At 43.6% G+C, this 12,911-nt stretch overlaps 1 protein-coding gene across 19 annotated transcripts in view; it reads left to right on the top strand.

Moving 5' to 3' along the window:
• Positions 1 to 12,911, top strand: part of TP53BP1 (tumor protein p53 binding protein 1) — a 41,878-nt gene that overhangs the window by 5,659 nt on the left and 23,308 nt on the right. For 8 of the 19 annotated variants that reach the window (XM_021407109.1, XM_021407114.1, XM_021407108.1 and 5 more), the window contains 8 exons: positions 3,776 to 3,942; positions 4,039 to 4,109; positions 5,330 to 5,488; positions 5,915 to 5,996; positions 6,867 to 7,012; positions 8,430 to 8,550; positions 10,372 to 10,463; positions 11,793 to 12,019. In XM_021407109.1, coding sequence (XP_021262784.1) covers positions 3,776 to 3,942; positions 4,039 to 4,109; positions 5,330 to 5,488; positions 5,915 to 5,996; positions 6,867 to 7,012; positions 8,430 to 8,550; positions 10,372 to 10,463; positions 11,793 to 12,019 — 1,065 coding nt within the window. Of the gene's footprint in view, positions 1 to 1,301; positions 3,701 to 3,775; positions 3,943 to 4,038; positions 4,110 to 5,329; positions 5,489 to 5,914; positions 5,997 to 6,866; positions 7,013 to 8,429; positions 8,551 to 10,371; positions 10,464 to 11,792; positions 12,020 to 12,911 lie in introns of those variants that run through there. The other 11 variants (XM_021407102.1, XM_021407112.1, XM_021407104.1 and 8 more) reach the window with 8 other exon arrangements.

A 12,911-nucleotide genomic window follows, 5' to 3' on the forward strand; every position in this document is an offset into this window, starting at 1 on the left:
CTTCATAGCATAAAAAAGATGGGAAAAAAAGAGAACACAGATTTAATACAGAAAGAAAAGGCACAGTCAGCTTTAAAATTAGTGCTAATTAATGCACATTTGGCACTTACTAATTTGACTACCTGGACTGAGCTCTCAAATTTATCCCACTGATTTATACAAATGAATAGAACTGTGGAAAAAAATGAGGGTGGAAGGGAATCACAGAGATGATCTGTTCCAACTACCTGCTTTGGACCAAGAACAACTATATCTGTTTATTACTACTTAAAAAAAAAAAAATTCTTAAATGTTAGAGACTGCATGATCTTCAGAGCTTCATTAACTTTTTAAAACATTTTTATTTCTTTCTGTTTGAATCTTCCTTGTTTAATTTCAACCTATTTGCAGTTGTTATTTACTTGTTTGCAGCTCTCCTCCTGTGAATATGAAAAATTTTCAGCTATCAACATTTTTCTATTTGAACTGTTATGAAAACCTGTTCTCCTGACATCCTCTCAGAGGACATAATGCTTAGCTTTGGACTTACCAGTGTAGAGTAAAAAAAAAATGATTTCCCACATCTAACATCTATGTGCCATATAGAAGTTTGATGCATGATATCTGCAGCTTTTGGCAGCAGCTTGACACTGATGCATCACTTTGTCAGGAACTCTGACCCACTATGACAATTCTTTCCTTGTGTAGGCTGCTCTTACATGTGTTGTACTTTGTCCATTTTCCAGACCATTTTTCATTTTTTTTTTCTACTGCTTACAGTCCCTCTCAGTTTCATGTTGCTTGTAGAATAGTAAGTGTACTTCTATTTTATAAGCAAGATAATTATACAAAATAATGAGCGGAGTAGGAGGTAGCACATTTATGTTTGGACCCTCATTCTAACATACTTATGGTCACATTAAAGTGTTGATGACTACTTTCTGAAGATGGTTATTCAACCGGTTTTATTCTTATATTTCTGAAATTTCATTACAGCTATGCATCCCTTTCTTTGCTTATGAGCACCCCATACAGATATTGCTAAAAGTTATTTGCCAACTTTTGTCTATAAGGCCTGTTGTTCTGATGTGAAAAGAAAGTGGGTATTATGTGTGTATGGGAACTGCTGAGTCACGGCCTGAACCACTGATTGAGCACCTGGAGGCAAGACCCAGTCAGCCCTGGGAGCACAGGTGGAGGCAATTCACTGTGTGACAGGAAGGGATGGAGCCTGGCTCCACCTCTCTTAGGCCTCATTGAAGGGCTGACTGCCCCGAGGAAGGATCTCTTTCTGGAGATTTCTCCTTGGTGGAAGCCTTTCCCTGTGAACCCAGAATTTTCTGATACAGGTGAGTGATCTACTTCCCTTCCCATGTAGCACCTTGCCATCGTGCTGGTCCTTCCACCTCTTTTGTAACGCCTTTTCCATCGTGTTGGTCATTCTGATCACTACAATGTGCTTTCTCTTTATGGATCTATGTTGGTTGCTACCTCATCCCCTAGTTACCTTCTGCGTACAAACTGGTAATTTGTTTGATGATTTGTAGCCAAAGTTTTCAGAGATTTGAAAGGAATTTTGAGAGACTGGTGTGTTTCCTACCTCTAGCCTTCAGATACCCCATTATCCTCCATGAGTTCTGGAAAGTAACTGCAAAGACAACAGTATTTAGGATGAAAACAGATTTAAAAACATTTGGCTTATATAAGCATCTTTAATAAGTTTTAGCCTGGTTTCAAGAGTGAAGTCTTGTCTGTTGTCACTGTTTTTTAACTGAGCCAGCTCTTGTTCTCTGTCAACCGTTTTCAGAGAAGAGCAGGAAATGCTTCAGCCTTCTTGATATTAACCACCCATTAGTGGTCCTTCAGAATAGCTGACCAATGTTTCTTCTGGTTGTTGTTCTCCTGCTAATACTTTTATAGAATCATAGAATGAGCTAGGTTGGAAAAGACCTACAAGATCACCTAGTCCAACCATCCACCTACCACCACCAACCCCACTAAACTATGTCTCCCAACGCTATATCTAAACGTTTCTTGAACACCTCCAGGGACGGTGACTCCACCACCTCCCTGGGCAGCCCGTTCCAAGGATCCGTTTTGTAGGATAATTTTCTGGTTGCTTTTGGTATCTCTGAATGTTTCCATCTTTGAGCCTTAGCTGTTTTTGACCATGTATGCGTCTGCCATTCTTTAATACCGATCCTTTGAGAATGCAGGAGTAATGATTTTTTTCCATGTTTTCACGTCGTACCTGAGTCAAATCGTGCTTTCTGATACTATTTTTTATCCTTTCTTTGCATTAACACAGTTTGCACACGTACCTTTAATAATGAGACTGCTATCTCTTTGTGAATGCTTCTGTGGCATCTTATCTGCCAGTTTCATTTTATTGTTGTCTGTTGCTCAAGATCCAGTCTTTGTTTTTCTCTTCCTTTTTTTTTTCTTCCCAAAGATAAATTGTGCATGGCCAGTGTCTGTCCACTCTCATGGACTGCTGTTGTTATAATGCAATCATTCTGTTTTTCTCCTCTGTTTAATATGTGCTAAAGGAGCCTCTTCTGGGAGGTGAATAGCTAACTGCTAACACGGCCCTCCTGTTAGGGATTATAAACATTTATAGCTTGTTTAATGTTTTTGCCACGTGTCTACAACTTGGATTTCACCATATGTGGAACATTTGTTAAAATCAGCTCTTAGTGATGTGTAGCTACGTGCAACTTCTTGTCCATGTCCTCCAGGCATCACCTCTGGCATCTTAGTTCCTGGCTCCACAACAGGGTTTTTAATTAAAATACACAGAATTCTCATCTATAAAATACGGAGGGGGTGCAGGAGTAAAAATGAAGAGTTGCAAAAGAGAATTTCAATCAGCCCGTACACGCTGATTCTTGGCAAAGAAAGTGTAATGCTGAAAGGCAGCAGTGTGCTCTCCATTTGTACCCGAGGCTCCTGCTGTAACTGCTATTGTGTGATGTTAATGCAGGAAAATTAATCAGTTTCACTCGGGTGCTTAAAAGTTTACTTACTGTTTACTTACTACGGCTGTCCGGGATGAGGGGCGCGCAGCGCTGCGCTGGAGCCGGCGGCCCCGGGGGGCTCAGTGCCGCGTCACGGGGGCCGGGACTCGGCGCGGGGGGAGGGCCCCGTGCCCCCAGCAGAGGGCGCCGTGCAATCGCTGGAGCGCTTCGGAGAGAGCCCGCCGCTCTCTGTTCCGCAGCGCGGCGCTTTGCGATTCTCGCGGAGAGGGTGAGCGGACGTTTCTTCTCGCGGAGGGGCGGAACAACTCAAAATCCGCCTCCTGACTGCACCGAGCCCCGTTCCGTCCGCGGGGCGTTCTTGCGCATCCGCGCGCTGCAGCTGCCCTGCTGAGCGGCGCCCGCGTCTCCCTGGTAACTGCGTCTCGTGCCGGGGTGGGCGGTCGCGCGCCTCCAGTCCGCGCGCTGCAAGATGGCGGCCGCGGGAAGCGCGGCGCGGGGCGGCGGCGGAGGGGCGTAGGAGCGCGGCGGCTGCGCTCTGCCGGGCGTTCCCGCCCCCCGCGGCGCCGTCCATGGAGCCTGTCGGCAGCCCGCTGGACCCCGGGCTCTCGCAGCAAGGGACGCCCTGTCTGATCGTGGAGGACTCGCAGCCCGAGGGCGCGGGCCCGGAGCAGGACGTGGAGCAGGCCTGCCTCGGCGTGCTGGCTCGCCGGCTGCCGCTGCGGCGGAGCCCGAGCCCCGTGCTGGTGAGCGCCCTGCGCGGGGGGGAGCCGGATTCGGGCCCGACCGTCTCTGATGCAGCGCGCGCCGCTGTCTTGCAGGAGGTCGTCCGCGGTCCCTCCGGCAGCCGGACAGCCGCGAGCCGCGGGGCGGCCCGGGAGCGGCCCACAGGTGGGAGCGGGGCGCGTGGCCGTGCTGACGACGCGGTGTTCGCGGGGCCGATGGAGAGCGTCGCCGAGGAGATGCCGCCGCCCGGCCCGGAGTGCAGGTGAGCAGGGAAATCGGGCACCACGGGACACAGAGCGCCTTCAGAGCGTGGCCTGCGGAGAGCCCTGAGCGATGCGAACGGGTGTTTCTGTTGCAGTGCTCGTGGAAAGGCTGCAGAAAGATGCGAAGAGGATGATGAGGACCGTCCTGCCTCGCTGTGCGTAGAAGGTAACTTGTCGATGTCAGTTATTCTGTTGTCTCGTTGGGGGTAGCTATGCTGATATTAGAATGTCAGAAATTAGCTTTTTTTTGCTAATGTAAATTGGTGCTTGAAAATCTATGACAGTTTCTTACTGTTGTTACTGGGGACCCTGGGGACAAGAAATGGTGTAGGAGAGGCATGTTGTCCACTGGGAGATCAGGCCTTTTTATGGAAGAGCAAAGAACTAGTGTAGCGGACATACTAAGTCATGGCCTGAACCAGTGATTGAGCACCTGGTGGGAAGGCAGGGCCAACCCAGGGGAGCGCAGGTGCATGCAATGCACCAGAGTGAACAGAAGGGCTGGAGCCAGGATCCACCCCTTCCCAGCCCTCATTTAAGGGTTGACAGTGGAGGTGAGAGGATCTTGCTGGAGATCCCTGCCTACCTGGAGCCTTCTGAAGGGAAGTAGCTTCTTTTGCTTATTTCTGTGCCCACTGCTGTTGCGTTTGAGTGAGTCCTCACTCACTGCAGCCTGGGATCTTGCTGCTTTGCTGTCACTGTTGCACTTTCCATTGTGTAATAACTGGCATTGTGATTGTCCTCAAAGGTGCAGGATCTGTATTACCAGGGTTGTTTTCTCTTTGTGATATCCAAATATACTTAATGGTATATTATGCAAGGTTTTGCTGCTTAGCACTGGTTTTGGTTGTAATGGTGTATGGGAACTGCTGAGTCACGGCCTGAACCACTGATTGAGCACCTGGAGGCAAGACCCAGTCAGCCCTGGGAGCACAGGTGGAGGCAATTCACTGTGTGACAGGAAGGGATGGAGCCTGGCTCCACCTCTCTTAGGCCTCATTGAAGGGCTGACTGCCCCGAGGAAGGATCTCTTTCTGGAGATTTCTCCTTGGTGGAAGCCTTTCCCTGTGAACCCAGAATTTTCTGATACAGGTGAGTGATCTACTTCCCTTCCCATGTAGCACCTTGCCATCGTGCTGGTCCTTCCACCTCTTTTGTAACGCCTTTTCCATCGTGTTGGTCATTCTGATTGCTACAAATCGTCATAGTCACTGTGCTATTACTGTATTTTTTAATTAATACAGCTGAGACGAGAGTTTCAATTTATTCAGAGTTTTTGCAGTCCCTCAGTGTGTATTTTGCCTTTGTGCCTCTAAAGCTCTTGCAAAGAGGGCTTTGTGATTGTTTTGTTTTGTGTGGATACTAGTTACGGATGTTTCATGTTAGATACAGGAATGTCACAGCTGCAGTTTGGAGTTTTGGAGCTCTCACAGAGCCAGGACCTGGAGAGTGATGTTGCGCCTGATGAAGATGTTAGGCATCAGCTTCACTCTGGAGCTGCTGTCCTTTCTTCTTCCAGAACTGTGAAGAGTGATACTAAAGATGGTATGTGAAAATCTTTGATGTCCTTTTGTTGCTCTTTTTTTTTTTTTTTCCCCTCAAATTAGAGATGTTCTGTGTCTGTGACAGGAAATACTGTATTAGTAGCGTGCAACGATGAGTTTGCAGTTCAGAGCTGAATAGTATTTTGTCTTCTCTTTATTTTGGGCTAGTTTCATGTTTTCTTATTGCTATCCAAGTGTCGTCATTGATTCTTGAATCTCTCCTTCCCAGTTTATTTTCAGAACTTTCAGATACTGAATTGTATCCCTGGTAAAAACCTCATTTCTAATTTTTTCTTAATTTTCATTGTTACCTTTGATAGTTCAGTAGTAATACTACTTCATACGAAGTTATCTTGATATCTTTGTGTATTAATCCAGATGACTTGTGTGACAAATTGATTATTGTTGTTTTTCTCCACCTTCCTAGAACTGAATGTCAAAAGCAGGGAAACTGTCACCAGCGTAGAAACGCATTCTGCTTTGGAAGGCCAGCCGAAGGAGTTTGAAGGGTAAAACAGTCAAAAGGTTTATTTCTTAAGGCAGTGTGCTTGGGATTAATTTTAAAAATATACTGAAGTTTTTCTTATAAATAACTGAAATATGTCTAAAGAAAGAAGCTTCAGTCATACAAATTGTTTCAAAACCTTATTCATTACCATATAGGCATTAGACTCACAGGAGAAATCTCGAGGCTTAGTGGTGGTTTCCAGGATTCTGTTGAGTATTTGCTATTGTATACTTCACGGTTTTAATTATTTTCAAATGTAAATGTTCATTTTGCTGGAAGCTATGTATATTACCTTCTGTGCCAGAATAACAGTTAGTTCATCTTGTATCATTGCATTCTGCCACAAGATAGTAGTAAAAAAGAAGGTGAAACTAAATTCTTCGAATTGAAGTCAGTAGAACAATCTGCATTGTGTGCAAACATCACTTACAGTGGTAGAAAACTTAGAAAATGTTTCTGGAAATTTAATTTGTTAAGGATAAAGATGGTTTTTGTCAAGTGAGAGAGATCTGCTTTCTTTATTCATTTCTTTACTTGTCCCCCGTTATCGAGATGCCTTCTGCTGGGGACTAGTGATCTCCCCTTGCTAGGGCCATTGCAACACAGACACCAATATGGGGATGCAGCAAATGGCATTTATTACAGCGTGAAAGCTCCTGAAGTATACCTCTTGCTTCGTCTCCGCCCCTTAAGGGCGTGTAAAGTGCCCATCACAGAGCAAGGGGAGGTCCTAACGCATCGCATCCTGAGTCCTTGGTAACGCCTAATACAACACTTACTATGGCATATAGAGTTGAATAGCTTTCACCTATGCTGATTGCAGTTGATGCGTTTAGTTCCTTGGGTCAGAGAGTGTATGTTGCTTTCCCAGAACACTGCTGGATGCAGAAGACCATTCCAGGAAAGAAATGCCTGTCTCTAGTCCGCCTAAAACTGAGAAATGCACTGAGACTGGTCATGAGGAGTTGGATATCTTGTCGACTCAGGAAGAGATGTTTCCTGAAAACGATGTAACAGGTAACAACAGACAAATGAAGCAAGAATGTCTATTCCAGAGATCATCGTAGTTACTCTTGCTTGATCTCTTTGGTCGTGTAATGTTCAGGGTGTGAGTGCTGTGGCTATTTTTCACTTAATTTTTGCTAAAATTGGTAACGCCTTGCGAACAAAAGGCTGTAACTGTGCTATGGATCATTGTCTCCAGTGGTAATAATAATGCTCATCCTTCTTAGTAGCACACAGTCTAAAATGTGAATAACTACTGTAGGCAAATATTGCAGGCTTTTTTACACTGAATAACTTGGGTAAAGCATTGACTAAACCATATCCCGTAGAGCCATGTCTGCACATCTCTTAAATACATCCAGAAATGGGGACTCCACTGCTTCCCTGGGCATCTTATTCCAATGCTTGACCACCCTCTCCATAATACCACATCTAACTCTCTTCAGTGCGTCTTAAGGCTGATTCCTTGAGTCTGATCACTTATCACCTGAGAGACTGGCATGCTCCTTGCTATAACCTCCTTGCAGTTGCACAGACTGATGAGGTCTCCACTCAGCCTGCTTTGCTCCAGACCAAACCCCCATTCCTTCGGTTGTTCCTCACGAGTCTTTTTCCGTCCCTTCACCAGCTTTGTTGCACTTCTCCATGTGCTCTGGCAATTTCTGTAGTTCTGCCTTACTCTTCTGACTTGGCATTCCTGTCCAAGATACAACAACCAAAATCTTACCCAGTTTCAGTCAGTTTTATTTGCCGTCTGGGTTAACGTTCCTTTCCTGTAAGAGAGGGGATTACATGAAATAGGATTGGAATAGAGGTCGTCACTGTGTGTCATGCTAGGAGGATGTTATGGTGCGGTTTCAGTATCCACCATTAAAAGGCTAATTAAATGGTAGGGTTCTTGATTATCTTAATAGTGATAGGTCTAGAAAATCAGGTATTGACAGTCAAGTTTGTCACAGTCTCTAAAGCACCAGCTAAACAAAGTCTCAATTTATGCTTTTTGTTTAGCTTTAGTTTGTGTACGGCTGTGTTTGTACTGGTATGATCTTCTACGTAAACCCTCTGTACCCAGGAGGTTCAGTAATAGCTTACGCAAACTGAGTCTGTGCTGTGATTGTTGTGACTTGTCTTTGAATCCTTGGAGGTAATGCTGTAGCACTGGGGATTTTTCTTCTAAAATCCTCAGGTATGAAGATACATATAGTCTGGTCTGATAAAAAGTCTATTCTGTAGTTGGAAGCTGCCTTTATCATCTGAGTTATATCTTGCTCACATTTCATATGCTGAACTTCCACGTGCTGTCCTTCTCCAGTTCTGTGTGAAAACTGCCTCAGGTAGACAAGGACAAGCTGTAACTTTACAATAATGTGAATTATTGCTTACTGGACAAATTTCTAATCTTATTTCCTTTTGTTCAAAATTGCTGCAGGGAGTGACTGCCTTGTAACCAGAGTGGAAGACAGAAGTTCTCTGGCATGTACCCCTGCCCGCAGTCTGCACCTCTTGCAGCTATCTGGACAGGGATCCCTTGTACAGGAGAGCCATTCCACGTAAGCAAAAAAACACCAACAAAAACAAGAACAAAACTACAAAATGATAACCAAGCTGTATTACAATAGTTTCTGTAACATTCCCACTGCTTTATTAACCTTAATTTCTACAATCATGGCAAATTATCTTAGTTTGGGCTCTGTGTTGCCTGTTTGTGTTTGTACCTCCCAATCTGGAGCATCCACATAGTTAAACAGGGCTTTCTTGAAAATCTAGTCACCTGGATTGAGCAGGTATTGCTCATTATCTCTCTGCTTATTTAGGTGGCATTAAATTAGAGATTGTGAGGAATTTTAAAACATTTTGTCTCAATCTCTAAAGCAAGAGATGTTCGATTGCACACGTTCTCTTAGTTTCCTAGCATCCTTCTGTCAAAGTTCATATGTGCATGAGGTAGCTTTTCCTCCAGCTATAGGTAAGGGATGCTTCAAATTGGAAGACTTCACATGCGGAGAATGCTGATTTATGTTTGTATTTTTGTATAGTGTTATTTAAAGGCTACCCACACTTGTGCTATAAAGAACGATAACGTGATTTTATTGTTATGACTCAGATATCTTCCTTTGATTGTGAGCGTGTGTGGTATCTGGGACTTTTGTGTAAAACTGTGTATGTAACTTAGGGGAGAGTTCGCAGGTCACTTCTGGAGCATCCCTGGTTATGTTTGCGGTTGAAAGGGTATGTGCAGCTGAATAGGGAATGAAGTTGCAGTTTCTAGCTTGTAACGCTGGGCTAAGTCTTGAAAAGAGCGCTTGGCTTAACTGGTTTTTGCCTCAGAAAGACTCCTACTGAGCTTATCAGCTCTATTCCAGCACCAGCTATCTGCTGAGAGTTCTTTCTTTGACTTGCCTTGTTGTAATGGCTCCTATTTTTTTTTTTCTTTTTTGTATATAATGATACTGGACATGAAGCACTTTCTCCTGCCAGTGAATTTTTGCCCTTTGCTGCTGTCTAACAGTTCTTGCTAGCTCTTTCTGTTGCCTGTTTCCTCTCCTTGCATGTGTGTTGTTTTAGGTGGAAATTGTTGAAGCAGGTAGCAGTTGAGTTTGTGTTCTGGCAAGGTTTCTTTGACCTTTGAATTGCTGACTGTTCAATTTTTTTTTTTTTGAGGGGACTGGCCAGAACTTTCTGCTTCATGTTTAAAGTGTTCACATTCTCCCCTGCCCAGCCCACCAACAATGAAGTTTGAAGACTTTCCCTTTCTCTCTACTCCCCCGCCACACGGGGATCCTCATCTTGCAGTTTCCCTGTCAACCACTTTATTATCAGTGTATGTTTTTTGTCTCTCATATCTTAAAACTGTGCCCTTGAAACTTCTACTTTCTCAGCTACTGCACAATTTATCTCTAAGTGGACTGTATACACTGTAGCAATTATCTGTAAATGTCTCTTTCATACTGCACAATGTTCATAATGCACACTGTTAGATGACCAGGTTATGGTTTATTTGTTAATCAGTGCTGTTGCAGGCAGTGAGGGAGAGACTACGGTCTCCTTAATTTCCCATGAAGTATGCATTGTCAGGTGACTTTCTAGTCATATTTTTCTTGGTCAGAGCTCAAATCGTATGCAGTTTGAGTTTAAGTGTAAAATTTCTACTGCAAAGGGGGAGTATGGCTTTATTTTGCAGTAAAATGAACTAATTGTGCCTGTGTAGCCAATGACTGTTTCTCAGGTCTTTTGCTAGCAAACACTTGCTACTCCCCTCCTGTGAGAGGACTCCTATCGTGGCAAGCTATAGCAGTATTTGGGGAGAAGTTAATACATTTTCTAGTGATATTTGTCTTTCCTTGTCCACGTTACCTTTTCTTGATCTGCAGTGGCTCTCCAGGTGTAGTTGTTCCTTCTCCTGTTGGCCTTGCATCCAATGTTCTCATCCCTAGCAGTCCTACTGAACAGGACCAAGCAAAAGGTAATTTTTTTCTGTATGCTGACCTGTAGTTGTGTTTCTTTACTCTGATTTAGTTTGGGCACGCAGCCTTTTCAGAACTTGTTCAAATTGCTCTTGAAATATAAAGCAGGAGTGAGGATGCTTGAAGTGCTAGACTTGGGGAGACCTGTAATTGTGACTCCAATCCTGATAAGCTGTCTGTTTCTTGCATAGCTGTTGTAATAATATTGGTTTTGTTGGCTAGTTCTTTCATATGAAAGATGAGGAATACTTCATATGGAATACAGATTGCTGCTTGCCATTGGCCTCCTTTCTTAGGGGCAAGCCATTCTTTTGCTACAGGTAGGTAGGTAACAGTCTTAAATATATGCTGTTAGAGCAGTAAGAAAGATAGAGGAGAGCACCTTACCTTAAATGACTTATGCAATATTTAAAAGCTTTCATGTGTTACATGTGTGTATTCTAAAAGGTTGTGCCAAGACAGCTTGTTCTGTGTGATACCTTGGTTCTTACATGTTGCCTGTTTGCTGTCAGGGTTAACATATCCACACAGACTTTCAATATTATGGAATGTCACTATTCCTTTCTCTGAGATTCCAGTCTCATTTGCTGCGCAGACTCTGAAGTACCTTTAGAATATACGTTTAGTTAGTGGGGTTTGAATTTGGTTGCATTTTAATAGAAGTAGCAAAAGAGGAAAAAAAAACTGTTCTCAGAAAAATGCTTTGTATAAAATTCAGATACATTTTTCTAATTGTAGAAGTTTTGGACCTTAGGTAGCAAAATAGTTGTGTGAACTCAACGCTTTCTTCTCCCTCCTCTCCCATGCATTTAAGGATAGTGTAGCAGCAATGCTAAGTCATGGCCTGAAAAAGTGATTGAGCATCTGTTGGGAAGGCAGGGCCAGCCCAGGGGAGCTCAGGTGCATGCAATGCCCTGAGAGATGGAAGGGCTGGAGCCAGGATCCACCCCTTTCCAGCCCTCATTTAAGGGTTGACAGTGGACGGTATCTTGCTGGAGATCCATGCCTACCTGAGGCCTTCTAAAGGAAAGCAGCTTTTTTCCTTCGTGTGTCCACAGCTGCTGCATTTGGGCTTGTCCTCATTTGCTGCAGCTAAAGACTTTGCCACCTTGCTATTTTTGCTGTATTTTCCATGATGTTATAGTGTTAGAGTTAGTTTCGTTGATTTTCCCCACCCTCGCGAAGAATTCAACTTGAGGGATTTCAGGTTCACCCATTAAAGTGATAGCAGGTTGCATAGGCTGCTGAAGATAAGTCTTTTAACAGCATGTTGGAAACTGGGTACAACGCAGGCATCTGCTAGTAATTTTTCTGTTCTTTAAAACCAGATGAGCAGGTGGATATCTCTGTCTCTGCAGAAGGAAGAGAGCTAGTGCAGGAGGGGCAGAAGGAAAAGGAACGGATGCAGGAGGAGCAGAAGAGAGATGTGCTAGTGGAGATGGTTTTCCCACCAGGACCTCCTGCCCTGCCACAGGCTTCAACTCCAGTGTCCCAGAGTGCCCCAGCCTTCTTTCCTGAATCTTTACCTATACCATCACAACCCGCGTTCTCTCATGTGAGTGTTCATCTAAATATCTTTTAGGATATAATTTTTGTGGTTGTTGCAGAAAATGTATTTTGAGTCAATCTCTGTGCTTCTATATAGGGCTTCCCTACTAAGATGATTCTCATGAGCTTCCTTTTTCCCAGCAGTCACATTTATACATTGATGATGCTCTTCTGCAGGCTAAACTGCCACTCATACAGAGAAAATGCTTAACAGCTTAAGAGAGTGTAGTTACTGAACATAGGATTTGTTATATTTCCATCTATATTAGAAATTTTTCCTGTGCTTTTGTGTTACTTCTTTAAAAGACTGCTTTTTTTAATACCAAACCGGACATTTTGCTTCTCAAACTATGTCAGAAGTTAAACTTTTACGAAGACTTCCACTTCTATCATTATTTGTCAGGGATAAGGTGAAACTGTTTTGCTTTTGTATTCTATTATGAATATTCTACTACGGAATGCTGGAGTTTGCTTACTGCAAATTTATTTTAAGTTGCTTATTCTTACTATCCATTGTTTGCTCTGGATTGCAAAGGGATTTAACAGATACATGGTGGCTTTATGGCTCAGTATAACACATTTCATCAATTTAAGGCAGTAAATAGAGGTTGTACTAGAGACTTCAGTAATTGAGGCAGGGTTTCTCCTTAGCTGAAAGTGGCTTTTGTACTTATATAATTATTGCACAGAGTCTTCCTAAACTCTTCCTTGTTTGACTAAAAACAGCTACTGATTTTCCATAGTTGCCCTGTGCTTCATGGTATGGTAACAGGAGAGGTGAACTGAAGACCTCGTGTCACTGCCCCGGAGGTACTGAAAAGTAACGGATTATAAGTTTTCTCAGGGTGTTGCAGTTGGCACTTGCGTATGTGGATTTAAAAAATCTTTTTTATCCATTG

The sequence above is a fragment of the Numida meleagris genome, chromosome 9 (assembly GCF_002078875.1).
Source record: "Numida meleagris isolate 19003 breed g44 Domestic line chromosome 9, NumMel1.0, whole genome shotgun sequence".
Lineage (NCBI taxonomy): Eukaryota > Metazoa > Chordata > Aves > Galliformes > Numididae > Numida > Numida meleagris.